The sequence below is a fragment of the Rhodofomes roseus genome (genome assembly GCF_022264815.1).
Source record: "Rhodofomes roseus strain CIRM-BRFM 1785 chromosome Unknown C8Q71scaffold_9, whole genome shotgun sequence".
In the NCBI taxonomy this organism is placed as follows: Eukaryota; Fungi; Basidiomycota; class Agaricomycetes; order Polyporales; family Fomitopsidaceae; genus Rhodofomes; species Rhodofomes roseus.
In genome coordinates this window covers 251399-277910 of record NW_025952965.1, presented here as the reverse complement: position 1 = coordinate 277910, position 26512 = coordinate 251399, and the positions used below count along the sequence as shown (strand labels likewise).

General features: G+C 56.7%; 10 protein-coding genes across 10 annotated transcripts; 4 read left to right on the top strand and 6 right to left on the bottom strand.

Moving 5' to 3' along the window:
• Nucleotides 1-75: 75 nt before the first annotated feature.
• C8Q71DRAFT_756519 (uncharacterized protein) lies at nucleotides 76-1764 on the bottom strand. The gene is made up of 2 exons (XM_047923602.1): nucleotides 1228-1764; nucleotides 76-1175 (listed from the first exon to the last, which is right to left on the bottom strand). Exons 1-2 carry the CDS (start codon nucleotides 1637-1639, stop codon nucleotides 343-345), a joined length of 1245 nt encoding a protein of 414 aa, XP_047779187.1. The 5' UTR covers nucleotides 1640-1764; the 3' UTR covers nucleotides 76-342.
• An 845-nt stretch (nucleotides 1765-2609) lies between these two features.
• Nucleotides 2610-5651, bottom strand: C8Q71DRAFT_834162 (O-acetyltransferase; the record flags this gene model as incomplete). Its single annotated transcript, XM_047926408.1, has 5 exons — nucleotides 5347-5651; nucleotides 5205-5288; nucleotides 4250-5140; nucleotides 3942-4199; nucleotides 2610-3889 (listed from the first exon to the last, which is right to left on the bottom strand). The coding sequence occupies exons 1-5, from the start codon at nucleotides 5456-5458 to the stop codon at nucleotides 2610-2612; spliced, it is 2625 nt and encodes an 874-aa protein (XP_047779186.1). The 5' UTR covers nucleotides 5459-5651.
• Nucleotides 5652-5808: 157 nt separating this feature from the next.
• Nucleotides 5809-7734, bottom strand: C8Q71DRAFT_756511 (Vta1 like-domain-containing protein). The gene is made up of 4 exons (XM_047923601.1): nucleotides 7446-7734; nucleotides 7175-7397; nucleotides 6300-7081; nucleotides 5809-6242 (listed from the first exon to the last, which is right to left on the bottom strand). Exons 1-4 carry the CDS (start codon nucleotides 7552-7554, stop codon nucleotides 5962-5964), a joined length of 1395 nt encoding a protein of 464 aa, XP_047779185.1. The 5' UTR covers nucleotides 7555-7734; the 3' UTR covers nucleotides 5809-5961.
• A 373-nt stretch (nucleotides 7735-8107) lies between these two features.
• Nucleotides 8108-9292, top strand: C8Q71DRAFT_796462 (uncharacterized protein; the record flags this gene model as incomplete). Its single annotated transcript, XM_047925680.1, has 6 exons — nucleotides 8108-8321; nucleotides 8377-8572; nucleotides 8625-8736; nucleotides 8797-9002; nucleotides 9065-9193; nucleotides 9250-9292. 6 exons carry the CDS (start codon nucleotides 8108-8110, stop codon nucleotides 9290-9292), a joined length of 900 nt encoding a protein of 299 aa, XP_047779184.1.
• A 1135-nt stretch (nucleotides 9293-10427) lies between these two features.
• C8Q71DRAFT_857341 (uncharacterized protein) lies at nucleotides 10428-13678 on the bottom strand (the record flags this gene model as incomplete). The annotated part of the gene is made up of 3 exons (XM_047927404.1): nucleotides 10428-12143; nucleotides 12200-12710; nucleotides 12768-13678. 3 exons carry the CDS (start codon nucleotides 13676-13678, stop codon nucleotides 10428-10430), a joined length of 3138 nt encoding a protein of 1045 aa, XP_047779183.1.
• A 399-nt stretch (nucleotides 13679-14077) lies between these two features.
• C8Q71DRAFT_581717 (uncharacterized protein) lies at nucleotides 14078-15661 on the bottom strand. Its single transcript, XM_047919501.1, has 4 exons — nucleotides 15617-15661; nucleotides 14831-15560; nucleotides 14536-14774; nucleotides 14078-14479 (listed from the first exon to the last, which is right to left on the bottom strand). The coding sequence occupies exons 2-4, from the start codon at nucleotides 15452-15454 to the stop codon at nucleotides 14299-14301; spliced, it is 1044 nt and encodes a 347-aa protein (XP_047779182.1). The 5' UTR covers nucleotides 15455-15560; nucleotides 15617-15661; the 3' UTR covers nucleotides 14078-14298.
• Nucleotides 15662-17007: 1346 nt separating this feature from the next.
• On the top strand, nucleotides 17008-18408 carry C8Q71DRAFT_756488 (uncharacterized protein). The gene is made up of 3 exons (XM_047923600.1): nucleotides 17008-17317; nucleotides 17364-17967; nucleotides 18036-18408. Exons 1-3 carry the CDS (start codon nucleotides 17199-17201, stop codon nucleotides 18291-18293), a joined length of 981 nt encoding a protein of 326 aa, XP_047779181.1. The 5' UTR covers nucleotides 17008-17198; the 3' UTR covers nucleotides 18294-18408.
• A 79-nt stretch (nucleotides 18409-18487) lies between these two features.
• On the top strand, nucleotides 18488-20197 carry C8Q71DRAFT_581596 (cytidine deaminase-like protein). Its single transcript, XM_047919500.1, has 6 exons — nucleotides 18488-18834; nucleotides 18892-19238; nucleotides 19291-19650; nucleotides 19699-19869; nucleotides 19926-20003; nucleotides 20057-20197. The coding sequence occupies exons 1-6, from the start codon at nucleotides 18739-18741 to the stop codon at nucleotides 20124-20126; spliced, it is 1122 nt and encodes a 373-aa protein (XP_047779180.1). The 5' UTR covers nucleotides 18488-18738; the 3' UTR covers nucleotides 20127-20197.
• A 100-nt stretch (nucleotides 20198-20297) lies between these two features.
• C8Q71DRAFT_808903 (armadillo-type protein) lies at nucleotides 20298-23869 on the bottom strand (the record flags this gene model as incomplete). The annotated part of the gene is made up of 2 exons (XM_047926028.1): nucleotides 23696-23869; nucleotides 20298-23645 (listed from the first exon to the last, which is right to left on the bottom strand). Coding segments are annotated over exons 1-2 (3471 nt in total), but the record flags the coding sequence as incomplete, so codon positions are not given.
• A 266-nt stretch (nucleotides 23870-24135) lies between these two features.
• C8Q71DRAFT_707464 (para-aminobenzoic acid synthetase) lies at nucleotides 24136-26489 on the top strand (the record flags this gene model as incomplete). The annotated part of the gene is made up of 2 exons (XM_047920564.1): nucleotides 24136-24206; nucleotides 24257-26489. 2 exons carry the CDS (start codon nucleotides 24136-24138, stop codon nucleotides 26487-26489), a joined length of 2304 nt encoding a protein of 767 aa, XP_047779178.1.
• Between the last annotated feature and the right edge of the window lie 23 nt (nucleotides 26490-26512).

Below are 26512 nucleotides of genomic sequence, written 5' to 3'. Positions count from 1 at the left end.
CCACGTGCCCTTCGCGCGCCCTCCCGGCGTCTGTCAGTGTCTACCGGCTCCGAAGCCCGAAGCGGCTGGCGAGCAGCATGTTCCAAAGGCATGTATTCGAGACGGCGCAATAAGAGCCCAACTAACATAGCAACAATTCCAGACGAGGATGCAACGGCGAGAGTACACGTGCGGATAAGCAAGGGAATCAATGATTATCGGTCATGAGAGATCGTCAAATGAGCGTACGGGGATTGCAGACAGCATGAATGTGGTGAATGAGAGTGGACAGAAGCAATACCTACGCATAAGCAATAGAAGTCATACCAGAGACACGGGAGGCCACAATGGCTCTAGCAACAACTACAGCTCCTGCATCGGCTGCCTCCCCACTAACCATCCGACTCGCATCACCCAGTGGTCGCGTAGCTGCTGCAGGATCTCCAGACCGTTTCCTTGCGCCTGCGCGAACTCGTCCAAGCACCTCTCCCACGTCCGTACAGTCTCTGAGCCAAACATCCCACTTTCACGATTGACAACCTGGTCGACACGATCAAGCCAGGCTTTCCACTCCTCGACGAGACGGGGGAGGATCATGGGCACCAGTGCCGACTGCGTGAGCGCCGGCTGATTGAGAACGTGTGCCGTAAGCGACGAGAGGAGTAGGAAGGTTTCTGTGGGATGCGAGCGGTCCTTGTGCTGGGACTGCAAAGCGGCAGCATGCGACTGCATGTTCGTCTTCGGCGAGGCGGATGCGGTCGAGGTCATCGCGGCGGGTGCAGTTACGTAGGAGAAATAAGGGAGGTATGATTGGCATGCAGCCACAAAGTCATTGATGTGTGGGCGGAGACGAGACAGGATATATTCATCTCGCATGCCGCCTGATTGGCCGGATGCTACGAAGCCAGATGTTGATGAGGGGCGACCGAAGCCGAAACCTGTGGCGGATTGTGCGTTCGAGCGATTGTTACCAAAGCCTCCTGACCCTAAGCCAAATGATGAAGGCCCAGGCTGCGAGAAAGGCGTGTTCGAGTAGGGGTACGCGTCTCGCAGCTTGTTTGCCGCGTGGTCAAGGGCTTGGGTGGCGGTATCAAGCGTAGGCCTTGGAATGAGCGAGAGAACCGTGAGTTTGAGCGATGGCTGAGCAGCCAGCAACGATGTGAGCAGTGGGAGCAGAGACTGGGGAGGGAGGCTCGCTATGGAACCTTCCGTGAGTACTGCACCTGAAACGAGTTGGGCCGAACGTACCTAGCAACACTCCCACATCCACGTCGTTCTCGTCATTCGCCGATGACCTGTTCGCCTTGCCGCCCTTCTCATCTTTGGCAGTCGAGACTGCGGGCGTGGTGCGTGCACGTTTCGGTACGGCTCGTTTGGGGCGCTCTGGGGTGGGGCTTCTGTCCATTTCATCATCCCTCGAATGCCTATTCTCGCTCTCTTCATCGGGTTCGTGTCGTCTCTTCTGGGGGCGGGGCGCAGCGGATTGTGCACTGGTGGCGAGATGCCATGGGGATGACGGCGCATGGGATGGCGTGGCCGCCCAGCCTGCCATAGAAGGTGTGGTGGAGAGCCCGAAGCCGAATCCCAGAGGGGCGTGCGAGGGGTTCACGGGGCGGGGGAAGTCGACCTGAAGGTGCGGATGGGTAACTACGTTGGCCATGATTGCGGTCGGGAAGTGCAGGCGGAGTCGCCACCGCTCGAATGAGAGAGCTGAAGGGGACGATGCAGCAAGTTCGCGCCCAAGAAAGGCAGCGCCATCACGGCCAAACTCCGCCTGCCCTAATGATGGCACGTGATCGAGTCGTCCAGAGGCTTTTTCAGCGCGCCGTTCCTGTGTCTTCGTGTCCTCCTCCTCCCACTCTCATTCCCTACACTGCTTTCATATTTGGTGTTCTCTGGTCAACAGACTGATCCAAGAATGTATATAGCTCGCTGATAGGTGAGCATATTGTTGTGTGACCGCGTCCAGCGGTGACGAGAACAAATGAATCGCTACTTCGAAGCCCGTACTCGGGCTGATGAACGTACATCATATACCCAAATTTCCGAGCCTTCATGGACGCGTATTGTTGTGCTCTATACTGACATCTGTTTTCACTAGAATTGTCCGAATGGTGTGTGATTCAGATCGTCAGATCTCGTACCGCAGACGCGTTCAAGAACACTTTTGGTGAGCATCCTTCCACGTCAAGTCCGAGTGATGAATAGTTATAGAGTCAAGTCCTGATCCCCTCTAAAGGAGGGGTAATGACGAACATACCATGCTAATTCTGACGTCTTTGTTGTCTCCATAATGCTTGATCATTGAGCTAACTCTTGTTTCGTCAGGTTGCATGGTCAGTGTTGATTCCCCACGCCCGATATGATTATACTATTGCTGCGTTCTATCTGAGAACATCGCACTATGCTGGTGTTCACTTGATGACCTGCAAATATGTCTTCAACCAGATGATTTTCGCTTCTGTTGTGTGTTGCGCACACGACTGACTGACATTTTGCCTTTAGCCTACCCAATTGGTGATGCAGTCTTTGACCGGAACGAGCAGATAATTAGGGTCATGTATCAAAATTACTGTACAATATCGTGTATCTAGCAGAATGCAATCGTGTCGATGGACAGTTTCCGAGCATCATGGGTATGGCCACATTACGTTCAGCAACCACAGCACGACTGCTGCAATGCCCAGCTTCGTCTTCACGCCTGGCTTCCACTCCGTCTCCCCATACCACACCCTGAAGCCAGGAGCTGACGGGGTGGATGGCGACGTGCTCTCCGCGAGCCGGTCGACCCACCGTCGTTGTGGGCGCGAAGGCGTGTCTGCGCCTGGCGTCTCCTCGTCCTTCAAAGCTTCTGCGTTTTGCTGCACGAGGAAGATCGTCTCGCCCCCGCTCGCCGGCGTTGGAAGGTGACTGCGCCGGCCAGACATAGCACTGTTGTCCGCTACCGTCGGGAGTGCCTGAGGTTTCGCTGAACCGCACACCCAGTTCGTAATCTCGCCTGTGGCCTGTGCGACGCGATGGGAGACGTATATGAAGACGATCGTCGTGAGGATGAGATTGACTGGTCGCCAACGCGTGCCGGGGATGACGAGCAGGACGCCCTTGGTATCTCCCGCAAGCCAAAGGTGGTACTGGATGATGAACGTCTCCAGCGAGCACGTTCCGATGAACGCAAACGCTCTTGACGATGCCGACCGCAGAATCACGTTCGCATTCCGAAGCACGATGAACGCCCCGACAGGGAGGAACGAGATGTAGGGGTGCCACGAGTTGTACGCGAACTTGTCTGGCTGGTACAGCTCGAACGCGAAGAACCACAGGAGGACAACGCCTGAGAGACCGATGGCGCCCTTGACGGCGAGCGGCCACTGCGGGTGGTCGGTCAGCCGGTGCTCGCGGATCTTGATGACCGCGAGCGAGGCGAGCATGCCGAAGTAGACGATCCACATGTCGAGGTTCACGCGGAAGGCCCACTCGCGCGCGGACCAGTGGATCCCACATACGCGAGAGAGGAAGTCGAAAATGGTCTCGAGGATCCACTGCTCGGACATGAACCAGGTGAAGAACCCCATTGAGAGCAAGATCTTGACCAGGACGAAGGCAGTGCGGTCGTTGTATTGCGAGCCAGCGAACATCGTGCCATAGATGATGAGGAACCACCAGGAGACGAGGGGTGCGAAGTAGTAGGAGAGGTAGTCAGTGTTCATGGTGTATGCAAGAAGGAGGGTAAGAAGGTTCAGTCGGATCATGACCTGAGCGATTCGCAAGAATCCGAAATCGGCTTTCTTGATGTAGAAGGTCGTATGACCGTATCCGGTCATGAAGAGGTAAGAGGCGACCAAGACGCGAATGACGTTGTAAATGCCAGAGATCTTCGATGCCCCGGTATAATGATAGATGAGGATAGCGACTAAGGGGATTGTTTTCAACAATTTTAGGTCCATCATGATATGAGAACTCACTCTGCATCCAGCCTTTCCATTCGTCGGTCTGCTCGCGGTTCAGGAAGCCAAGGTCCTTGTCAGCTTGCTGCATTGTGCACAGACCGAAGGCAAGACTCAGCAGGGAGAGGAACGAGAACACCCATGGGCTGAACTGTTTCTGCTCCTTCAACCAGAACCCGGTTCGGTCAGCCAAGTATATCAACGCGGCAGCCACGCTCATGACAACAGCAGGCATCTCCTGTTCCCCGATGAACGGTGCCCCGTTAGGTCGCGGAGCTTGTAGTCTGTCAGCTATGAACCGCCTCCACCTTCACAAAACGGCTCACCAACTCTTCTAGCGAGCAGCACGCATGCAGGTCCCCACAGCACCGCAACGGCAAGCACCAACGAGTGCAGCGGACTCGGCCAAGGGTACCTTCTACAGCACGTCTTGTCCATCGGGAACTTCTTCGGCATCACATCATTGCACGCCAAGTTCAGCAGCACCTGCGCCTGCATGCCCACCACCGCGGTCGAGAAATGCAGCCCATCCTCCGTCTGGCTCGCGTCCAGCATCGCATTGAACACGAACGGGAGCGCCACGGGAGGGTCGCCAAACCCGCCTCGGCGGACGGGTGGCGCAGGCAGGAGCGAGAAGCCCGCGGGCGGCGGCGGGTGCACGCGGTGCCGCAGGTCCGAGTTCATCGCGTCGATGTCCGCGCCGCGCATCGTCTCCGCGCGCTCGCGCGACAGCTTCGTGGAGACGACGTCGGACACGGGCAGGAGGACGACCGTGTCGGCGGGCGGGGCGTGCACGCGATTGAGTGCGCTCAGTGTGCTCTCCATCTTGGCCTCCCAGGCGGGCAGCCCACCGGACTCGGCGTAGCGGAGGTACCAGAGTCCTGAGCCGAGGACGAGTAACGCGGGCCGGTCGGGTGCGTCCGTGAGGGAGGGCATGCTGGGTCCGCTGGGGACGGGGTTGATGTAGGATTGCGCATGCGAAGAGTTGAGGTAGGGATCCCAGATGAAGGAGAGGTGCACGGAGGACGAGGCGGCAGTATAGGTGTAGTCCGCGTGCTTATGCTCGTCATCCGAAGGTGTGGTAGGCAGTGTGGAGTCGACGGTGTGTGCGAACTGGAAGAACAGTTGTCGAGTAACTGAGTCGCCGATGAAGACAGCTCGCCGGTCGCGCATGCATGTTGGGATGTCTTTGGAGCCATAGGTGTGCATCATGCAGCCTGCAGGCGGCAGGCAGCTGGTCAGAACCGGTATTACAACCAATCGAGGCATCAGAGAACACACCTTCTGGCTGCCAGTTTTTGAACTTGTCATCCAACCATTGTCCCTCCGTCAAGAGTGCATCGCAATGCGATGGGTCTGCACGGTCTGTCCACCCAATACACCCGTTAGATCCTCCATCAGTTCCTTACAGAGTGGCACACACCGATGACAAAGTAGCGCACAAGCCCCAGCAATAGAGCCAATCCAAGAGATGCTATGGAGACATAATGCGTCCACTGCGGATTGACAGACAGTGAGAACCGTCTTGGAGGCATTCCGACTTGGACGGTCTCCGGGTTCGGTAGCAAGCAACTTCCAACGTCGAAGGACTAGCAAAGCAGCATGGAGCGTAGATGATTCCAGCAAAGAGCTAAGAAAAATCAGCACGGAAACAGTAAGGCTCGTTTGGAGGCTAAGTGAATGCAGTCGTGGAGGCGTGTGCAACAGGAACAGCACCTTGGAGCCGAGTCGGTACAGCAGCGGGGATAGGCGCCCGATAACACCGCCGGGCTGACTCAGCCAGATCCCGATCTACGCAAACCACGATCGATCTGCGTGGCATCTGGGCGCCTGGTCTGCCAAGACCAAGCCCAGGTGCATTGCTCGACTGAACGATAGGTAGATGCTCCAATGGTATGTTGTTGTCAGTTATCATGCTTTCTGAATTATTTAAAGAACTCATGTACGTAGTTAGCACAGCATAGAATACAACATTTCACTTCAACCCGGCAGGCTCCAAATCCTTCCCTCAGAGTCGGCCCCCGTCCGATGTCGACATCTAGCCACCCAACAGCCTCAGCGCAGCTCTCAGCTCTTTCCTCGCCTGCTCCGCATCTTCATAGTCCAATGCGGACATAGCAAACCGGCAATGCTTCTGCGCCCGCGCGATGAGCACTGGAGTTAGTTCCACAGGCACCGCCGTCGCCGTCGTATCCAGAACGGGTACTGGCGCAACGGGGAAGACTGGCGCAAGAGGCGGGGCAACAGGTAAAATTGGTGGCGGAGCAGCAGGAACGGATGGACCCGAAGGTAGGACGGGCGCGTGTGGGGAAAGGGGAACTGGCGGGGGACGCGTGGATGAGTAGGTCGTGATTGGCGGTGGCACTGATGGCGCACCAGGAGGTACTTCTGTATAAGAAGCCGATGGCCCATCGACCTCGTCCGCTGGTGCACTCGGAACGAAACCAGGCGGGAGGTCCTCCATCGGAGGCGCGCTCGGGTCGGGGTCGATCTGCTCGGGGACGAAGCCCGGTGGCAGGCCTGTTTCCTCTGAATCCGCGGGTGGAGGTAGAGTCGTGAGATTGGTGGGGGGAGAAACGCCGCCCGTCACGGACGGCGTGAACCGCACTGCTTTCCCGCTCGGCGACTCGTCGACGGGCGTGATCTCGCCATCGGACTGACCCTCGAGCTCACCGCTCACTCGGGCTTGTAGATTATTGCGCGACTTTGCATCGAGCGGGCGCCCTGGTGTGCCTGGGGTCGCTGCAGTGCTCCAGGCGGGGCTTCGCACGGAGGAGGATGCCCCAGGGAGGGTGTGTGCGAGTAGCTCGTCAGGGACGTGTCCAGGAGGTGGTGGTTGTTGAAAGAAGGCGCCTTTCTGAGGACTAGGCAAGTCGGTGATAGTTGGTGGAGGCGGTGTCGTCCGTGAGAGGGAAGGTGCGTCGACGGGAGGTGATGGCGGGGCAGGAGCAGGCTCGGGCTCAGAACCTGCGGGTCCCGGGGTGGGTTTGCGGCCCTCGCGGAAGGCTTTGGCAATCTCGGCAGCCTTCCACTTCGCGTAGCGGATCTTCTCTTCGGCGGAATCGGGGGCGGGTGATGCAGCGTCTGGCCTTTCTTTGTCGAACGTGCGGAGGATCTCGAGGAAGTTGGCAGCAGCGAGGAACTTCTTAGCCGTTCCACTATCGTATATGATGTGTAGGGATTGCATGCAGAAGACGACAATGTCTTAGAAACCATTGAGCGAAGTGGGATAGGAACGCGAGCGGACGTACCGAGAGGCGTCTCCCTGCCTGTCCTCATTGTCCGCCATCGCAAACACCTTCAGCGCAAAGTTCTCAACATACGCACTCGCAGCGGATTCATCATGGACTGCGTCGTTGTCGCCGATCTGGCTCTTCAGACGTTCGAGTGCATCGAGGAGATTGATGAGGTAGGCTCGCGACACTGTGGCCTTCGCCCTCAGGGTGATGCCGATTTGCGCAGCATAATATGCACCTGTGACTAGCATAAGTCGGGTCTCCGCATGATGGTGAGGCGACCTACACCAGTAGGACATGACGGGATCGGTTGTGAATAGCTCGTTGGCTCGCTGGATGTACGGTGTGGTGGCCTTGAGCTCTGGCGGCACAGCAGGGAGGTCCATGAACGCCATGATAGTCAATATTTCGTAAGTATCTTCGCGGTGCACGCTAGAATGTTGCTCGGAGATGTAGTTGTATGTAATGAGGACCAGGTTGGATGCGAGTGGCGTAACTGCGGCGACCGCAGCGGACGGGATGTTCGCAGCAGAGGCGTGTGAGGGACGGCGCGCAGAGTGGATGGTGGCCGCAGAAGAGATGTGGGCAGACGGAGGCAGCGGCGCCCTCGAACCCTAACCCATCTCTGATGTCACCACGTCGCCCAATGGGGCAGGTCGCCTGCCCCTTTCGTGCGCGCCTCCCGACGACGTCCGGACGACGGTGCGCTCTTCTCTGCACACGGCGGCCACAGACGACATCCTCGTGCTCCTGCACGTCGCCATGTCTGACGCCGCAAAGTCCTCCCTCCAAGCTCGCGGTGACGCGTAGGTGACGCACTGACGTCACCCGCGCCGTTGCTCCTCCGCTCTGTTCAGAGCACATCCATATAAAATGGACGCGTTCGGTGCGTCCCCTTCATTCCAAACATCCCCCCTCCTCATAATTGACCACATTCACGACGACGACATGAAGTACATTGAGCAGTTCCAGAAAGGTTACAAGCCCCCCTTCCAGGAGCAGGGCTCTGCTCCCGGCCTGCAGGCCAAACTCGACCCTCAGCCTCTCAACGATGTCACTGCGGACGGCAAACCTTACAAGGCCGCCAACAAACTTGAAGGCCAGAGCGTCATTGTCACTGGCGGTGACAGTGGCATTGGTTTGGCCACTGCACTTCTCTTCGGTAAGTCTATGTATGCGCGTATCTGTGAAACTGGATGTCTCAAAGTGTAGTGTAGCACTTGAGGGAGCCGATATCACGTTTACTTATACGACGAAGGAGAGGGAAGAAGGAAAGGCCGCAGAGCAGGAGATCAAGAAAAAGACGAACGGCAAAGTGAAACTGCAGAGCCTTGAGCTCGACCTTCGCAAGGAGGAGCAATGCATCGTCCTGGTTGAGAAGCATCTTGCCTTCCATGGAAAGCTCGATGCACTGTAAGTATGCTAGCTCCTGTCCGCATGTGCGATAGTACTCACATCCGCGAAGCGTACTCAATCACGGAACTCAGAACGCCAACACCTACCTCCCCACCCTCCCGACTGAACAATGGCATAACACCTTCGATACCAACCTCCATTCGTTCTTCTACATCTGCAAGGTATGTATGCTCCCATTATCTCACTCTCGACCCTGGGTCTGAACGACTCTGCCTGGGCAGGCGGCCATCCCGCATATGCCTCCAGGTGCAACGATCAACTTCAACGCGTCCATCAACATGGCTGTCGGTCATCCCGAGCTCATCGACTACACAGCAACAAAGGGTGCTATGATCGGCTTCATGCGCGCACTCTCCAATCAGATCGTTGGAGAGAAAGGCATCCGCTGCAATGCCGTCGCGCCCGGTCCCATCTGGACGCCGCTCATGTATGTCCACTACCTGTATCCTTGCGAGGTGCTCGGGGAAGGTTCTAACTAATATCTCACAGCCCTGCGACGATGTCCAAAAAATCAATTGAGACGTTCGGGACGACGGTTCCTATGGGACGCGCAGGCCAGCCGGTCGAGATCGCGACTGCGTTTGTCTTCCTCGCGTCGCCCGATTCGAGCTACATCAGGTACGTAGTGCACTTCTCGCATCTGAACCATCGCTCACATACTATACCCAATGCAGCGGTCAGATCATCCACATTAACGGCGGTACTGTCATCGAGTGAAATGTTCTACGCTGGTATGGAAGGATAGAAGTGCATTATCATTTGTACACTACGCACGCAATACACAGTACGCATTCTCTGTATTTTGGGGGACATTCTGGGGGACATTCTGAGACTACCGGTGTTCTACACGCAAGCCGCAAGTGTATATTTTGATAAATTGAATGTGACTCATGTCCGAAGAAGTCCCAGCCATGAAGCTTGCCGCTTGATGCATGAAGCTAAAGGGAGGCATGATACGTTATTTCGTGGTTCGTTGATTCATCGGAGACCTGCAGAAGCTTCGGAGACATTATTGACTCGCAATCGGGGGAAGCAGCATCGCAGACAGGACCAATCACTGCCCATCGAGATAGGATCGTGCGCTGTACAGAGGACCGCGACGCCCGTCGCTTCGCGTTGCGCAAGGAGCAGCGTTGACATGTTATAGCGAAGGTCAGTGAATGACTTCTAGCTGAAGCTTGTGCAGAGGCCCCGATCTCCGAATATCGGCGAGACGCCAGGCTTGAAGTCTACGATTACCGGCTCCGGCACGCCAGAAGGGCTTATGGCAGTACAAGGAAGTTCTGGCCCTCGGTTCTGGTGCGAGTCTAATTAAGTGCTTGTGTTCGGACGCCAACCTTTTGGCAGCCCCCCAGTAAGTTGCCAGTGAAATTCCGATGGTCTGCGGACAGAATTACGAATTCCCCACAGACACCTGAAACTTCTATAGCATCGCATCGCAAGCTCGTGTGTCCTTGCTCCGAGGGAAGCAGCCGCAGTGCGGGATGCCGTCAAGTGGGTGTTCTCCCGCAGATGCCAATCGAGCACTGCTACCACTGGTGGGCACTTGGCGTAGCACAATGACGCTGAGACGTGTGTCCGAGTCGGAGACAAGTCGTAGATGAGGTGAGAATCAGCGCTGGACATGCCTCTATACTTACGGAGAAATGCGCGCATGCCCACTTTCGATGAAGGGACACCGCAGGGCTGGGACCACATCGCCGCTGGACAAACCCACCGCTGACAGAACACGCATGACAAATTCACGCTCGTCATTCATACGGATGGACCATACGGTGGTACATACAGACAGCGACGGGACAGCGGCGTACCTCGGACGCACGATGCACACGCGAACCCCGTCTAGGCCGGACTACACAAACGCACTCGAGACGGGCCGCACGCACTTGACGCGGTCCTCAAATTCATTGACAGCGATGCGCCCCCGCACCGGGACGGCGCTCTCGGACGCGCCCGCCATCCGCATGCCCACCGTCGACGTCGGGCGCCCGCCGTCGTCCACAGAGTGTACCGAGGTCATCGACGTCTCGTACGAGTAGCCACTATCGTACCCGGAGCTGGACGTGGATGCGGACGAGCTCGATTCGGATCGCGATGCATTGCCAACAAAGGCGTGAACGGTTCTCCCGCGAAGGCCTGTGCCGTCGTGTTCCTGCGAAACCGTGTCTACGTGGAAGACGGATTGCATGTCTGGCGGGTGACAACCGACACCACTATCGGAAGGTGTTGGCACGTAACCACCGCCTCCAGTCACGGAAACGGCTTGTTGAGACCGAGCGATTGGAAATGTCTCAACAGTTGAGGGTCCGTCGTAGATTGGAGGTCCCACGGGTGGTGCGTTGGGCGCTGTTGATGCCATATGCCCAGATTCCACACTGGCTGTTGATATGTTCACCGGGGGACGAGGTAGTGCCCGCGACCTCCGCACCGAATGTTGAGAAAAGGCCGAACCGGAAACAGATGTAGCATCTACTGCGGTACCCATGCCAACAGCAGCGCAGTCTTGACTGCCAGTAGGAAAGGTTCCGTTGCCACTCGGAGCAGGTGTGCGTCTAGCAGGATTGCGTGAGGGGCGCAGAGGACGTACTGATACCTGGGGGATATCACTGCGATCCTGGACGAGGCGAGGGGTAGCGTCCATGTCGGTTATTGCGCCGTCAGAGCTGTGCACGGAGTCCGCTGGATCATGTCTGTCACGTCTGCGCAAGCCACGAAGTGACGTAGCAGCTAGAAGTCGTTCATTCACGCCCTCGACAAAGCTTTCCCTCGCCCTGCGCTCCGTTTCATCACGGACATTCCTGTATTCCCTTGGGGGAAGAGCACCAACATTGATCGTGTTCCGCCTTTGGATGGGGCGGACGTCGCGTGCTCGTCCCCTGTCTCGTCCGGCTCTGCTGCCGGAGCGCGGACCCATGGGCCGCGGTACAATGGCACGCGAGGAACCGTACTCTGGCCCAGCAATCGTGGGATCCTCCGTGTCTTCCAGAGGGGCAGAGCCAACCACAAACCCAACCTCCTCGTCGGAATCAGGGTCCTCAAGATCGAGATTGCCCAGTCCACGCGAAATCTGAGTCTCTGAGGAGGACGCAAGTTCGTCCATGCTTGATTGACAGCTTTCGTCCGAGGAATACATGCTCGCGTCGCTATCCGAGGTTGTGATTGTGGAGGACACCTGGTCAGGATTTGTGAGGCGCAATGAATGCTCTCTCGTCCACGCATCGGATACGGAGCGAGGCGAGCCACGATTCGACTGCTGCTGAAAGATAGCTGGATCGTGGGCATCGGCGTCGACGAGTCCATCTGCACGCATTGCTGTCCGCGATATAGATGCGCGCGGCACTGGATCCAATTCGCCATCGATGGAACGGCGACGCTTCAGCGGATGCACAGGCTCCGCGAGCAACGAACGTGAGGGCTCGCTTGGGATAGGATCGATGGACAGGAAGTTGATGACCCTGATAGGCAGTGTAACGTAAACGTCTGGAGTGAGTGACCCCGCGCTGAGCGTGACACGGATGGAGTATTCGACCTCGAGGAAACGCGACCGAGTGACGGAGAGTGCTTCAGGCTTATGGGGAATGAGTACCGCACTATGCTACTGAGACAGGCAAGACATGGACTTACTGGGATAAGGATGTAATGCGAGAACGACAGCTCCTTGCCAGGGCCCACCCCAGTCCACCAGCCCTTGGCACTTGCGCGACCCTTGGTACCCGACTGAGCCATCTCCAAGACGGTCTCTCCAACCACCTTGTGCAGTGTTGTCGTCTGGCATGCATCAGGATCGACACTGCGAGCACGCCCAGTATCCAGCTCGGGGCTAGGTCTGAACATCGTCGTCGAGCGTACGAGCGTCAACGTGAGCGTCTTCACGATCTTCTTTGTGTCGTTCGCTACCGAGACGCTAATGTAGCAGCGTTGTCCCGCGATCCAAGTCAAGCGATGTAGCTGAGCCGTGAGCTTGACCTTCCTATCGCTGCTGAGCATAGCGAGGCTCTTGCTGGTGGTAGCTTGAAGCGGTCTCGGGGCGGAGGCGAGAAGGATGGAGGCGCTAAGTCGTGGCCAAACCTCGCAATTCCTGTAGAAGTGCGCGATGGACCTTTTCTCTGTCTTCGGGTCTTTTACTTTGATAGAACTGTAGGGATGCGTTCGAGCCTGATCATAGAATGATGCAGCGGGATCGGTAACTTACATCATGGCTATATATTGCACAGTTACTCCGGAGTGCAGGTTTAGTACGCCCTTAGCGGCACCAAATTTGCTGTCCGTGGGCAGGCGCATGGCAAATGGGAAGGTGTGAAGGCCTTCTACTGCACGCGCGAAGCCGTCTGAGCCCGTGGGCGTATCGAAAAGGCGATCCACGCCATCCGTAATTGTCGATAACGGCGAAGCGCATTGATAGAAAGTATGACGCTCGCTCTGCCCTGGAATGCACTCGAACCCGATGACGCGGACCTTCGGATCAGCTAGGCAGACGTGGTCTTCCTTCCTCGACCGCTTGCGGACCCGAACCTTGACATGCCCTTTCATGAACCCACCTTGAACGAAGGTATCGCTGTCGAGGACGATGTCTACTTCTACTCGGCTTCGTGATTTAGCCTGTTCCAATGCGACCGCGTCCACCTGCGTGTCATCGGAACCTTGTTCAGTCCTTCTGGAGGCAACGTGTACCGTCGCTCCAGCCTTCAACCGAGAATTGGAATTGCCCATGAGAGCCTTTAGCTCGGCCGCATTCCGCGTTTGAGACCGACCAAAACTGAGGAGAGTATCGGACCGAACGAAATGGCCAGACAACCCGGCCTCCGTGTTCATTGAGGAGGACGTGCTCGTATGGCTCGGTAGAGAGGGACGCGAGGTGCTCGCCGTGAGTCCTTCCGTAGCTGCCTCGCACGCAGGACCGAACGCGCCTCTCGTTGGCTCGGGGACTCCTGCTGCTGAGCGTACCGCATCCGAAGGTCCAGCCACGCAGTCTGCAGACTCCGATATATTTTTCCCGAAGGCCGCTGAAGAGTGTCCCTGCAGGTGTAAGCCGGATGGCCCTTGTTCCACGTGGTGAGGAGGCTCAGCTGCCGAGTCGACTGCAATACCCAGCCCAGAAGCCATCGGTGACGAGGGCGTATGGGGAATCAGCGAGGGGGGAGAGAGCAATGGACGAAAGCCGTGGCCTAAACAGAAATGCGGCAGACCAGCACACTGTTGCGGACCGGGCTGATACGTAATGACAGTGAACCCATGGCTCGTCATGCGCGGACGCGGCAGATCAGCGCGACTGAATGGCTTCCTCTGTCGGGCAGAAATTATGCTAAGTCGAAAGGACCTTCTTACCCGGTAAATCTGGAGTCTGCAGCTTCATGAGTGCGTCGGGGACGGTCAGCGTGATGGGAGTAACAGTGAACGAAGTGCGCGGAACTATTTGGGCGCCTATCAAATCGCATTCAACAACCACTAAGTAGCTCACGATTACAAGCTTGAGGCTGCCGAGTGGGGCGACCTGAGCGACGGGTCATAATGAGGCGGTAGAATATTCTTGGGAGCAATATACGATAGTCATTGAAGATTATAGGCACTGTAAGTAGTGTATACTCCACAATATTGTTGCTACATTATCTGAACGCATTGAGTCTAATTATTGGCCGACTACTACTGGTAACGAAGCGGAGACTTTATGCAAGAAGAGTAAGCAGAAAACTTAAATAGTACGATTCATTGCCCGTGATTATCCGTTACCAGTGTCCAAGCTGGACCTTTTTTTGGTCGAATCCCAGCTCTAGCCAAGGATCGACCCCTTCGAGGGGTGCGTCGTTTTGAGATAAGCCCACGAACCCGACTCTGCGGTACACTTTCGCAGCAGTGGGGTTGTTGTGCGCCACATAGAGGACAACGCTCTCTTTGGTTTGGAGGAGTCTGGGGGGCATGTGAGTACTTGGCACCGACTACGGCAATATTGCAATTCGGCTCACTGTTGGCAGACGTGCCGGACAAGCCGTTCGGCGCACCCCCGTTGTCTCCACCTCGGGTTCGTGAATACCTTCGTAATCCCCGCCACGGTGTCGCTAGTCCGCGTGACTGCGACTATGGACGCAATCTCTGGACGCTGATCATGACCGCGAGCACATATCTCATGGACCCACACTTGTCCGCTTTGAATGAGCAACCGTGCCTCGGTTGTAGCTCTGCTCATGGATAATGTAAACGGTTCCTGTCGAACGCGATGAGTTCTCAGGAGACACCAACATGATAATAGAAGGAGCGTACCGACGTCTCCGCGAAGCCACTGCACAGCTCAGCAACATTGTGAAGATCGCTTTCGCGAGCAGGCCTCAAGTCGTAAGCCACATCGCGAAGCGGAGCGAGCTGGCCCGACTGTAAAGTGGTCTTGGTGCAGTACGTGAATTTTGCCGCGTAGTACTCCGGGTCCTTATCCAGCGAGATCCCAGTCGCCTTCGTCCAGAGGGAGGCGAAGTCACGGGCGACGGGCTCGAGGGCGAAGATGGAGAACACCCGTTCTGGAGGTACCGACTGTTGGAGCCTCTTGACAAGGCTCCGAAGGCGAGGGAGGTAGAACTGAGCGGACAGCTGGGAAAGGGGGATGGGTGTGAAGATGAACAGTGGATATGATCCGAGTGACCCTTCAGTACAAGAAAGTACGAAGTCGACTGATGCAGTGAGAGAACCTGGTGCCGACGTTGAACAGACGAGCCAGACGTTCGAACCAGCAGAACCAGGATAACGGTCTGGGTTGTATCGCGCCTTCTTTGCGTAGGGCAGCATGATGTTCGCGTTCCTCGGATTTTCGTGGAACGCGATCCAAACCTCTTGAGGAAGGTCCCGGGCAGACGTGTAGACCGCGACCTTGTGGGAGGATGTGTTGGAAGGCATGGCGAGAGTGGGGCTGTCTAGGGACTGCAAGGGCAACAGATTATATATATGCGGAAGTGGGGGGAGCGGCGAGCTGCGTTAGGCAGATCGTGTGCAGTACTTCACTCTATACGCCGTCATGTGGTGAGTGGATTGTCAGTGATCGGGTCAGAGACTACGTACGGAAGCAGGCGTGTTCAACGGTCAAGACGAACCACTTTGCAATGGCAGGACACCATGTCTGTTCTCTCTTATACTCGACGGACGGAAGGTGACAGACGCCACCATAACACCGCCCGAATGATGCATGTCCGGACACCCAATTCAATAACATACCGAGTCACTTGCCATCACAATGAAATCCTATTCTCCGTAGGGCGTTATGTGCGAAGCCATATGCGTAGATCCAGTCTTCCGACTAGTGGCTGCTGAGTTTGAGTCAAAACATCCAGCGATGAAACCTGATCTTCCGCCGAAGCTGTACGGACTTTGGATGCAACAGATGCGTTCGCACTTCGCAAGCAATCTAGAAAGCCGGTTTGATGCACCGACCACGGTATCATACAGGAGACGAGTGGGCGACGTGTGCCACGTAGCTCCGCTGGTCATGCCGCGTTGGTAAGAGAAACACGATGCGACTTAAAGCGGCTGAAGAACACTCGGTACCCAACAGCCTCCTTTCTTGGCCTTCGGGCCAATCGCCCGTTGCCTCTGTTGCATAAGCGAACATTGGCGCTCCGGAACGGAATGACTGACTTTCCCGCAGGTAATAAACGCTTCTGGTTTGGCAATAGCGCTGCGAGATATCTCAAGGCGCCTAGCAGCAAGTTCCCGCCGTTTCTGGTGGTGTCGCCTCGGGAAAGAAGAACACACTTACCATCGCTGCGACGTTCGATGCGTGACGTTCGATGGCGCGACCTACCCGGTCTGCACGGTAAGCTTTGGAGGGACCAGCGCATCATTCAGTGCGGTATATGATTGTCAGAGGATGCATCAGCCGCTATCCAAGTGAGGAAGGTGGACGCTTACACGGCAGTGGGGGTTCGTTTGTCATGGTTCTCTCAACTTGGCACCGTGACACTGACAAATGCAGCCGGCGTGCCAACCGTTGGTGCACGTCTATTTGTTAATAGGAGCCGCATGGCACCATGGTAAGCTGTGCTCTATATCATCAATTCAATGCGAGTTAGTGCTAGTGCAACCACGCAATATCGATAGACCACGACACGGGCACACCGGTCACCTCCCGTCGGTCCCTCCCGATCCGATCGAGGTACACTTCGACCCCCTGGGCTTCCGTCCGAGACGGAGACAGTTCTCCTGTGATATATAACTGATCGATAATGGCAGCCAGGTAGCTCGATTACTTACGTGCAGCAGCGTCAGCCATTGATGCGCACTGGACGCGAGTTCATCACGGCTCCGACAGCCTGCAATGTCCATCAGTCATCGCGCAAATCGGAGGTCGGCGTCGGGCTCATGGAGTCATGGCGCGTACGCTCTGGGAGTAAGGCTGTATTCAGTGCTGAGGCACGCGTTGTATGAGGGAGGTATTGAGGTCGAGCAGTGCCAGCGGCTATGTGGTGCACGAGAACAAGTTCGTGCATCCCGACAGCCGCCCGATCCCATCTCCGGACCACGCCAGCGTCTACGCATCGGCTCGAAGATACCAGGTACCACGCCGTCGCGACTACATCCCAGGCCGTCCTTTCGTCCCGCCATCAAACCACATACCTCTTCCGGGATCGCGGAGTGTACTATCTCCATGGCCGACAAGCTCGTCCGAACGCACACGAACCAGTCGAACCGCGCAAAGGCTAAGGACGCGCTTGAGCGGAAGGTTGTATTCCGGAGCGTGTTAGACAACCCATTTCGAGTGCAATGGTGCGTGAACGCCGTGTCCTCAACAATCACTTCTCACACCACACAGGCCAAGTATACCGATCAATATCCAGAACGCCATCTTGGCTCGGTTCATCGACATGGTCCAAGGTGTCTCGGAGTATCACGTTGAACGTGAGATACGCAGTCGCAAAAGAAAATCATCTCGCGCCGCTACTACTACGCGGGCTACAAAAAGGCCCCGGTGGGCACATAAACCCAGGGTAGTAGACGGCATCGTGGCTGGGTCCGCCCCCTTGGAACAATCTCAGACAGCAGACAGCGTAACTGCTGATGGCGAACACGATGTTGTCAAACCACGCCCTGACGTTCTCAATCATTTGACGTTCGGCATAAATGAAGTTACCAAGTTATTGGAGAAGACATCACGCTCGTATTCCCGCACCACTGTGTCCGCCTCTTCCACACAAGAGCCACCATCAGATGACCGACCCAGGATCATTCTCGTCTGTCGTGGTGACGTATCTCCCCCCGCCCTTCTTCAACATATACCACATGTTGTCGCTGCATGCAACACTCGCGGCATGGGAAAAGGTACGGACGGCATCCACCTGGTGACTCTCTCCAAAGGGGCAGAGGCGTCTTTGGCAGAGGCGGTCGGTCTCAGACGGATATCTGTGGTTGCGGTGCACGTAAGTGTGGCCTATAATTGTACCGTCCAATTCCTGAATGAAAAATCTCTATGGCTGTTGCGTTGCAGGTTGACGCACCCAGCATATCCGAACTTACATCACTTCTCGAAAACATCCCGCCGCCGACGGCGTCTTGGCTGGCAGCACCTATGGACACAACCGTATCATTGATCCCCACGCATATTAAGCAGTTACGGACTACTGCGCCAAAGGATATGAAGGCTGCGAAAGAGCAGAGGTCGCGAGGTCGAGCCGCAGCGAAGCTCAGAAAGAAGGAACGGATCAAGGGCTCCCAGAAAGCCGGGGTCCCGGCGGCGGAGGCGTAATTTGCACTATAGTCGTTGTCAACGACAGTTTTGTAAATTATATGGAACTTGTACAACATCGCACGACCTATGAGGGCCACTATACTGCTCACCAAGCCGTTGTCCGAGTCTGCAGTTGAGACCGCGTAGATGAACGGAGTAGATCGTGTACACGATCGTTGGTTTGCTCGGGAATCTCAGATCCAGATTCGCACCAGTGATCAGCTCCATCACGCAACCCTGTCGAGTGCAAGCTGTTGACCACTGCTTCGCCTGAAGATCCCACTACACTAGCCAAACGCAGCACCATTCATTGCTCCTGAACAACATCAGACACTGACCATTATCACACGGCCTCACACGGCGCGTTGTCAAAGGCGCTAGCGTGGTGTGAACTCGCGTGAAGACCGTAATAGACCGCCGAGCCGCTGGATTGACTCTCTTTCACCATAGCCGGCCGATCATCATGTTCGTCGCAATCGTCGGAACGCGCGCCTCAGGGAAATCGACCGTCGTACAGTACCTCGTGAACAGGAAGGGGTTTATTTCCATCACGTTGACGGTGCGTCCGACATACTATTTGTGCGAATACAAGTCGAACAGCTCTCCGCATTTGAAGAATCGTGAGGATGGCCTCGATCGGGACTCGACGTACGATACCGAAGCGGATGAGGTCGACATCCGCACAAATTACCGCTATGATGACAACAGGCTATCGTTCCTGCAAATGTCTCCGCCGACATCCACTCTTCCTTCGCCAGCTCCGGACGCAGACTTCCAGGTCACATTGACGAGGCCCCTCGTCTTCTCTTCGCCGGCTTCTCTTTTGCAACATGTGACAAAGTATTGGCGGACAAATTTTGTAACCATGGATCTCCGGACGAAGGAGCTACTGGAGCCTTTTACAACAAGGCCGTTCTTCCTGGTCGTCTCCGTTGACGCACCTCTGCTAATCCGATTTAGACGGTAAGTAGGGATGGCGCTTGAGCGAAAGCTACATACTAATATGATTTTATAGCTGTGAGGACTCAGGGTTCTCATTGGAGGAATTTGTTCGGGAACATGACAATCACTACTACGGCACGAGCGACGCCGGCTTCGAGACGCCACGGAAGGTGACTTTCGAACAGACAGCAGGCTGTCCTGCACTATCCGACCTGAACCACCTCGTGAACCTTCACGTCGTCAATTCTTTCGACTCGATGCAGGCACTGCATTTCCACCTAGACCAACTGGATCTCCTGGACCCGGAACGCATGAGACCGGGATGGGATGCATATTTCATGCAGCTGGCGACACTCGCCTCGCGAAGATCCAATTGTATGAAACGCAGGGTGGGAGCTATTTTGGTCAGGAACAAGCGCATCCTCGCTACCGGGTTGGTGCATGCGTGGCGGGGCCGATACATCACTCATGATGCTGTCAGGTATAACGGCACCCCACGTGGTGTGCTCAATTGCAACGAAGGCGGATGCACTCGGTGTAACAGCGCCAGCGAAACATCGGACGAATGTGTCTGCCTCCACGCGGAAGAGAATGCGCTGCTGGAGGCAGGCAGAGAGCGCGTGGGAGACGGTGCAGTGCTCTACTGCAATACGTTCGTCCGCCTCGCTTCTGTCTGTCGCCTGACACCTCACATATCCCACCGGACAGATGTCCGTGCCTCAAGTGTACCATCAAAATCATACAGACGGGTGTGAAAGAAGTGGTGTACAATTTGAGTTACAAGATGTCAGTAATGATCTATTGCCTCACGTCGCCGCATCCAAATGTTCATTGTTCAGGGACGACTCCTCCGCCGCATTGTTTCACGAAGCAGGGGTGGTTCTCCGGAGACATGCGACGCCAGCCTGACGCGTGGCTACGGGCATACAAGAGTACCTCATCGTAGGAGGAGAAGGAGGAGAGATACAATTTAGCCACCGGCCGTAGGCGATCCTCGGCGTCTTGACGGCGACAACAGATCGCACTGGTAGAGGACGTCCGTTCGAATTTTTAGGCCCCGACGTTGTCATCTGGCCCTAGGACCGCGCGAACATTCTCCCTGATTCCCCACTTCGGTTGCGATAGGAAATCCATCGTGCGGTCTGATTTGCCCTGAGTGGCTGACAGGACCAACCACACAGCATCTTCGTTGTTGACAGTGATGGCTGCGTAGAGGTCCCTCGCGCATGCTTGCAGCTCTTCGTGCGCTTGGCTTTGCAGAAATCTGCGGAACAAGACGGTCACGTCCCAAAGCGCAGAATCCTGGCCACGAACGGCCACGACGGCCGCAGTCATCGTCTTCAGCATTGATCGGTAGAGCCGGTGAGAGACTGTATACGCCGACTCGGTGCCCACCGCGCCCGATCCGCGCCTTGCCAGAGCGCTGTCCGCGTCTGAGGCCCGGAGCTTCTCCAGCATCTTCCGGAAACGTGGCCATATGTCGTCCCAGATCCTGCGGTGCATGAACTCTCCAACATGTGCGGACAACGATTCAATGAGTGCTGCGGCCGCGCTGACGACGAAGGGTTCCTGATCGCTGAGGCGGTTCAAAATGAATGGCCAGGCGTGATGAATCGACGGAAGCAGTGCAGACTCAGGTAACACCGGGACAGCCGAGCTGAGCACGAGCAATATCCTCGCCCGTATTGTGGGCGCCCCATGAGTCAGGAAATATAGTGAGCGCGAGACAATTTGTTTTGTGAGGGCCTGCGAAGGCGTCGGCGGAGGCTCCGCGGTTGGATCTGGAACAGGTTCTGTCTGTTCCGTCTGTCCTCCGGCGTCAGCGGCTTTGCCCCAGGCTTCTCGAGGATAGGAATCATCACGCGAACTTTCGTGCTCCTCCTCGACGTGGTCATGTCTATGCGCGTACCATTTGAAGAAGGCTTCCATGTGCGCATCGTCAGGAGGAGCAGGGGGCTCAGTCGCCTTCGGCCCTTTATGAAATCTGTTGTCGTCGTCCTCTTCCACAATTTTCACGACCTCTGATAAAACTTCGATGAGCCCGTCGACGATGACTTCGTACCCGTGGTATTCGTCTAGGCGATCAAAGCACTCCTCCACCACGTCGCCGGCCTTCTGCACGGCATCACGACCGACTAAGCGTACAAGCGCGACCAGCACTTTGGTGGCATCGACGTCTAGCCACCGACGGCTGAGACGGCGTGAGACGGCGTCGAGAGCGTAGTCGAAATTGGAAAGTAGCATGTTGGCCGGGGAAGCGTACGAGGTAATGGTCGCGACGAAGTTCAGAGTCGCCATGCCGGTGGTGGAGACGAGCGGCGACTCCGAGACGACGGAGTGCAGGATGGGATAGAGTGTGTGGAGTAGTAAGGAAGCAAAACGGGCCTCCAGAATCCCGGCCGTGATGGAAAGCAGTTGCAGTGAGACTGCTTTGTGCAATAAGAGCTGATCTGCCGGACGTGGGCGAGCTGGTCGAGACGGCTTCGACTCCGAGTCGACCGTGGCACGGATGGTCAGGAAGCCCTTGACGTGCTCTACGAGCACAGAATCCTCGTCGGCGCCCGGTGGCTTGCTATCTTGCTGCTGTAGAACCTCTTCATCGTCGAAGTCCGTCCAAGACTCTGCAACTCTCTTTGCGATCCCTCGGGCCAGTTTCTCTAGACGCTTACTACGTGTATGCGTCGGGGAGCGGTCGAGAGATGCGGCCAGATCCAGGGTGACCCCGGCCACGCCCTCCAGAAGTCTACAAGCACACCACAATGCAGACACTGCTGGTGGTCCTCGTCCGTTCTGGCCCACACCCAGGAACCATTCGACAGCAAACAAGCCGTCGTCTCCGGCAGCAGAACCCATTGCGCGGAGCATCCGCTCTATCGCTGAATGCGCGGCGCGAGACGTGACGTTGTTCAGAACCAAGGGCGGGAACGGAATCGACCCCGTGTCTTCAGTGGTCTCCAGCAGCCCTTGGGCCCCATGAGTCCTGGTCACCGTGATCGGTGCGTCGCCGAAGACCAACACTGAGAGCAGGCTCCAACCCCACTTCTCGATCCCGCCAGTGGGCCCGAGGAGCTTCCCGACACCGGTGCTGATGACACTGATCCCGGGGCGTTCGGCGTCGGTGGTGATCGCCAATTTGCAGACACTCTCGACAAGATTGGCGAGGTGCTCGACTTTCGAGTCTGAATGCGCGGCGATAAGTCTGGGAAGGGATGCCAAGCTGTCTCTAGAGATGTGCAAGAGCGCTTGAAGGAGGGAATGTCGGGCATTGGACGTAGGGGATAGGAGGCGTCTCAGTGCAGCGCTTGCTCTACTGGCGACATTGGTGTATTGAGACCCGGATAGCGAGAGGAGGAAGGATAGGAGAAGACCCTGAGACTGCGGCACGGTCAATGTAGTCGCGGATAGGACGGCCTCGGAGAACGAGGCCAAAGCGAGCGTAGCTGATGGTGTTGGGTGATTCACAAGGGGCGCGAGCGCGTTCATGGCAATGTGCAACTGCGAGGCTGTCCCACGCAGCCAATTTTCCGTACGGACCGTAGAGTACGGCGAGGGCGCAGTGACGGGCGGGACTTCCTGACTCGAGTTATCTGCCGCTGCAAGCAAGTCTTCTAGGCTGTCCAGACTCCGTACAGCCCCGTGTCGAAGGCAGACCTCATCGCCGACAGATTGGACGATGACAATTTGCATGACACCAAGCGCCGCAGAGACGATATCGCCATTCGACCAGCCCTTGTGCGAGTCGACGCCCAGCGCGATTTTACTTGTTGCGCTGATCACCCCGGGAAGGACGGAAGGCACGAAGTCTTCCGGGAGATAGAGTTCTGTGAGTACACGAAGAACCTCGAGCGAGATTTTTTGTAACGGGATATGCGACGATTCAGCCGTGGACAGAAGCGAATTGACTGTCTGACCCAGGATCGGAATGAACGTCTTGGTCCTCGCGTGCGACCGGAACCTCGCAAGAATCCTTTCGCTGCGTGGAGGGACGACGACACCAACAGGATCTTCCTCCGGGGTTCGCTCGCGCAGCAAGGCGTATAGGCAACGGGTGGCGGCTTCTCTCGTCTCCTCGTCCCTCATCTTGCCCTTCCCCTTGCTATCGATACCTCCAAGGACGGCACCGCACAGCATAAAGATTTGTTCCCACGTTGTTTCGTCGAAGTCCCACCACCAGCTCTCGCATATAATACTGAGCACGATAAAAACCTTCTCCATTATTTGGTCGGGGATCGAGGAGAGGGTGTTCCTGCGCATGATGGTAGATAAAGGGAAGAAGATATACGATATGATGGACGGGCGTAGGGCGGCATTTGAAGCTTCCACCTGGCGCAAGATGGCAATGAGCTCCGCCAGTAACTTTGACACCACCGGCGTGGACGTCGGCGAGAGCTGCGAGTTGCCCATGAGAGGCACGCATACATTTTTCAGCTGTAGCCATGATTAGCATGAGAGGTACGTGATGGGATGGCTCTACATACCGCCTTGAACGTAGCCTGGGACGCATCTTCATCCTGTAGTATGGGCATTCCGACTCGGAGTGTTTTTGTCCGCGAACTGGAACGGGTGCAGCCTGCGGTGTACACTCGCTCAGCTCGCAACATGTCAAGGCCATATCACACACAAAAACGTACCGATCAGTGCTCCAGGAGCTGTTGTGTGACCCAGGCAGCATGGGACTGCCGCTCCGACGGGCCTCAAAGGAGCGGAGGCGTGATGTGACTGACCGCGTCTGTCACGCGACGGAAAGCAAAGCGTGACATGGCGCGATCGAGATTTTGCAGCTGAGTCCCATCCGCCGAGTTGGGCCGTGGCCTCCCGGGGAGTTGCTCATTTCCACTGCGTCGCACCGTCCATGACTGCTCTTTTTCTCTGCTTTCTCTAATTTATTGCTCCTTCACCCTCTCTTTCGCCCCTCAGCATGACAGTCACTACGCCCGCTGCCGGACCTCGCATCCTACTCATCGACTCATACGATTCCTTCACCTACAAGTAAGCCTAGTCCGGGCAATGTCCGCTTTCGCTGAATGATTGTCCGGTAGTCTCGCGGCGCTTTGCAGGACATCCATACCTGACTGCCACGTTCATATCATCAAGAATGACGATCTGACCATTGACGAACTTCGTCCTTACCTTGAACATTTCTCCGCGGTTGTCGTGGGTCCTGGGCCAGGATCCCCAGACAATGACAGCGACGTCGGTGTTGTCCGCGACATATGGAGACTTCCAGACGATCACATTCTTCCCGTCTTCGGTGTCTGCCTGGGTCTGCAGAGCTTTGCGATCGAGTTCGGGGCCGAATTGCGCAGACTGAACGTCGTCAAACATGGACAAATCTCCGCAATCCAACATCGCGGCACGGACATCTTCTCCGGCGTCGGCGACGTTGCCGCCGTGCGTTACCACTCTCTGCACGTCTCGACTGACGGATGCGACACCGTTGAGGCTCTGGCATGGGCCGATGACGGAGAGGAGAACGGGAAGGTGGTCATGGCTGCGAAGCATCGGACCCAGCCATTCTGGGCTGTTCAATACCACCCGGAATCTGTACGCACGGAAGGTGGAGGCGCGGATGTTCTCCGCAATTTCTGGCAGCTCGCTGCGGCCTGGACAAACAAGCAGCGTCGTACAGTCCGCCCTTGGAATGCCGCGGCGGAACGCACTCTAGGACCATCATGGCCGCCACCTCAGCTCCCTCGTCACTTATCAACGGCCTCGGCTTCGAGAGTGACTACTGGCGTTGTCGAGGTACCCGGCGTTATGCCCATCAGCATTTGCGAGAAGCTGGGTGTACAGGACGAGTCAGCAGATTTCGTTCTACTGGACTCAGCAGCTCAACCTGGCCGTTTCTCTGTCGTGGGGTGTCTGACCGCATCCTCTATGAAGATCACCCATTACTTGGGTCGCGACCACATCGACGTACACGAGAATGGCGCTGCACGATCCGAGAATCTCGGAGCCTCCCCTGCATGGGACTGGCTTGCAGACTTCATGCGAACAAGGAGAGCCGAGGGTGGTATCAGGGAAGTTCCCTTCTGGGGTGGGTTGGTCGGTTACTTGAGCTACGAGCTTGGCACCGAGACTTTGTCTCCCAGTCCGACTCAAGAAGCCTGTAACACTTCTTGTCGCAACCCTGATGTCAATCTGGTATTCGTCGAGCGAAGCATTGTCATCGACACCGTCTCGGGGAAGGTATACATCCAGACACTCCTACCGGATGACGAGGCTTGGGTGCAGGAGATGTCACTGCTCGTCAAGGAGTGCCCTCGTTCAAACCCGGAGAGCAGGCGTACGTCCCCCGCCAAACGTCGGCGGAAGAGCACCACGACCTTGCCACCGGTGGTGACTCTGCCAGACCGCGGGCAGTACATCTCTCGCATCCGCGAAGCCAAGGAGTACCTCTTCTCCGGTGACTCATACGAACTCTGTCTAACCGCCCCCACCCACATCTCCGTCCCGAAGGCTGTCCGTGGTACTCCTGAGAAGAGCTCGTCGTGGGAGCTATACAAGGTCCTACGCTCACGCAATGCTGCACCACACTCGGCTTACATCCGTCTTCACCCATCAACACTTTTGTCATCCTCCCCGGAGCGCTTCCTCTCCTACTCCAGACCCCCGCATTTAACCTGCCAGCTCCGCCCCATCAAAGGCACCGTGCGCAAGGCGCCTGGGATAACGCGCGCCGTCGCGGAGCAGGCCCTTTCAGGCAGCGTCAAGGAGGTCGCCGAGAATCTGATGATCGTCGACCTCATCCGGCACGACCTCCACGGCGTCGTCGGCGAGGACGTGGCGGTGCAGCAATTCTGCAAGGTCGAGGAGTACAAGACCGTCTGGCAGCTCGTGAGCGTCATCGAGGGGAAGCTCCCCAGCAGCGAGCACGGCCCGCGGGAGATGGACCTCGGGTGGGAGGTGTTGCGCAGGAGCCTACCGCCTGGCAGTATGACGGGCGCGCCGAAGAAGCGTAGCGTGGAGATCCTGCGTACGCTCGAAGATCACCCCAGGGGCATCTACTCTGGGGTGTTCGGGTACTGGGACGTCGGCGGTGGCGGGGATTGGTCCGTGACGATCCGTAGTTGCTTCAAACACGCCTCGGGCGCTGCGTGTTCTGCGGCACAGAAGGACTCCTCAACGCGGGTCGGGGCCACTACGGAGCAGTGGACGCTCGGTGCGGGCGGTGCCATAACGGCGCTGTCGGACCCCGAGGCCGAGTGGGAGGAGATGATCGTGAAAGTCGAGAGCGTCATTCGAGCGTTTGGGGAGGTCGAGTTTTCGTGAGGGTCCTCGTCATAACGCTGTCT

Bases quoted from the DNA above. Each gene is read 5' to 3' on its own strand.
- C8Q71DRAFT_756519 (XM_047923602.1), bottom strand. From the start codon at position 1,639: ATGGCCAACGTAGTTACCCATCCGCACCTTCAGGTCGACTTCCCCCGC. The intron at 1,176-1,227 runs GTACGTTCGGCC...AAGGTTCCATAG, and splicing joins GGATGTGGGAGTGTTGCTAG to CGAGCCTCCCTCCCCAGTCT.
- C8Q71DRAFT_756511 (XM_047923601.1), bottom strand. From the start codon at position 7,554: ATGGCGTTCATGGACCTCCCTGCTGTGCCGCCAGAGCTCAAGGCCACC. The intron at 7,398-7,445 runs GTAGGTCGCCTC...TGCTAGTCACAG, and splicing joins TCCCGTCATGTCCTACTGGT to GTGCATATTATGCTGCGCAA. The intron at 6,243-6,299 runs GTGCGCCATCAG...GTCCCCCGCCAG, and splicing joins TTATACAGAAGTACCTCCTG to TTCCCCTTTCCCCACACGCG.
- C8Q71DRAFT_581717 (XM_047919501.1), bottom strand. From the start codon at position 15,454: ATGCCTTCCAACACATCCTCCCACAAGGTCGCGGTCTACACGTCTGCC. The intron at 14,775-14,830 runs GTACGCTCCTTC...CGCGTTCGACAG, and splicing joins GTGGCTTCGCGGAGACGTCG to GAACCGTTTACATTATCCAT. The intron at 14,480-14,535 runs GTGAGCCGAATT...CATGCCCCCCAG, and splicing joins GTCCGGCACGTCTGCCAACA to ACTCCTCCAAACCAAAGAGA.
- C8Q71DRAFT_756488 (XM_047923600.1), top strand. From the start codon at position 17,199: ATGGCCGACAAGCTCGTCCGAACGCACACGAACCAGTCGAACCGCGCA. The intron at 17,318-17,363 runs GTGCGTGAACGC...CACACCACACAG, and splicing joins AACCCATTTCGAGTGCAATG to GCCAAGTATACCGATCAATA. The intron at 17,968-18,035 runs GTAAGTGTGGCC...GTTGCGTTGCAG, and splicing joins TATCTGTGGTTGCGGTGCAC to GTTGACGCACCCAGCATATC.
- C8Q71DRAFT_581596 (XM_047919500.1), top strand. From the start codon at position 18,739: ATGTTCGTCGCAATCGTCGGAACGCGCGCCTCAGGGAAATCGACCGTC. The intron at 19,651-19,698 runs GTTGGTGCATGC...TGATGCTGTCAG, and splicing joins AAGCGCATCCTCGCTACCGG to GTATAACGGCACCCCACGTG. The intron at 20,004-20,056 runs GTCAGTAATGAT...TTCATTGTTCAG, and splicing joins TACAATTTGAGTTACAAGAT to GGACGACTCCTCCGCCGCAT.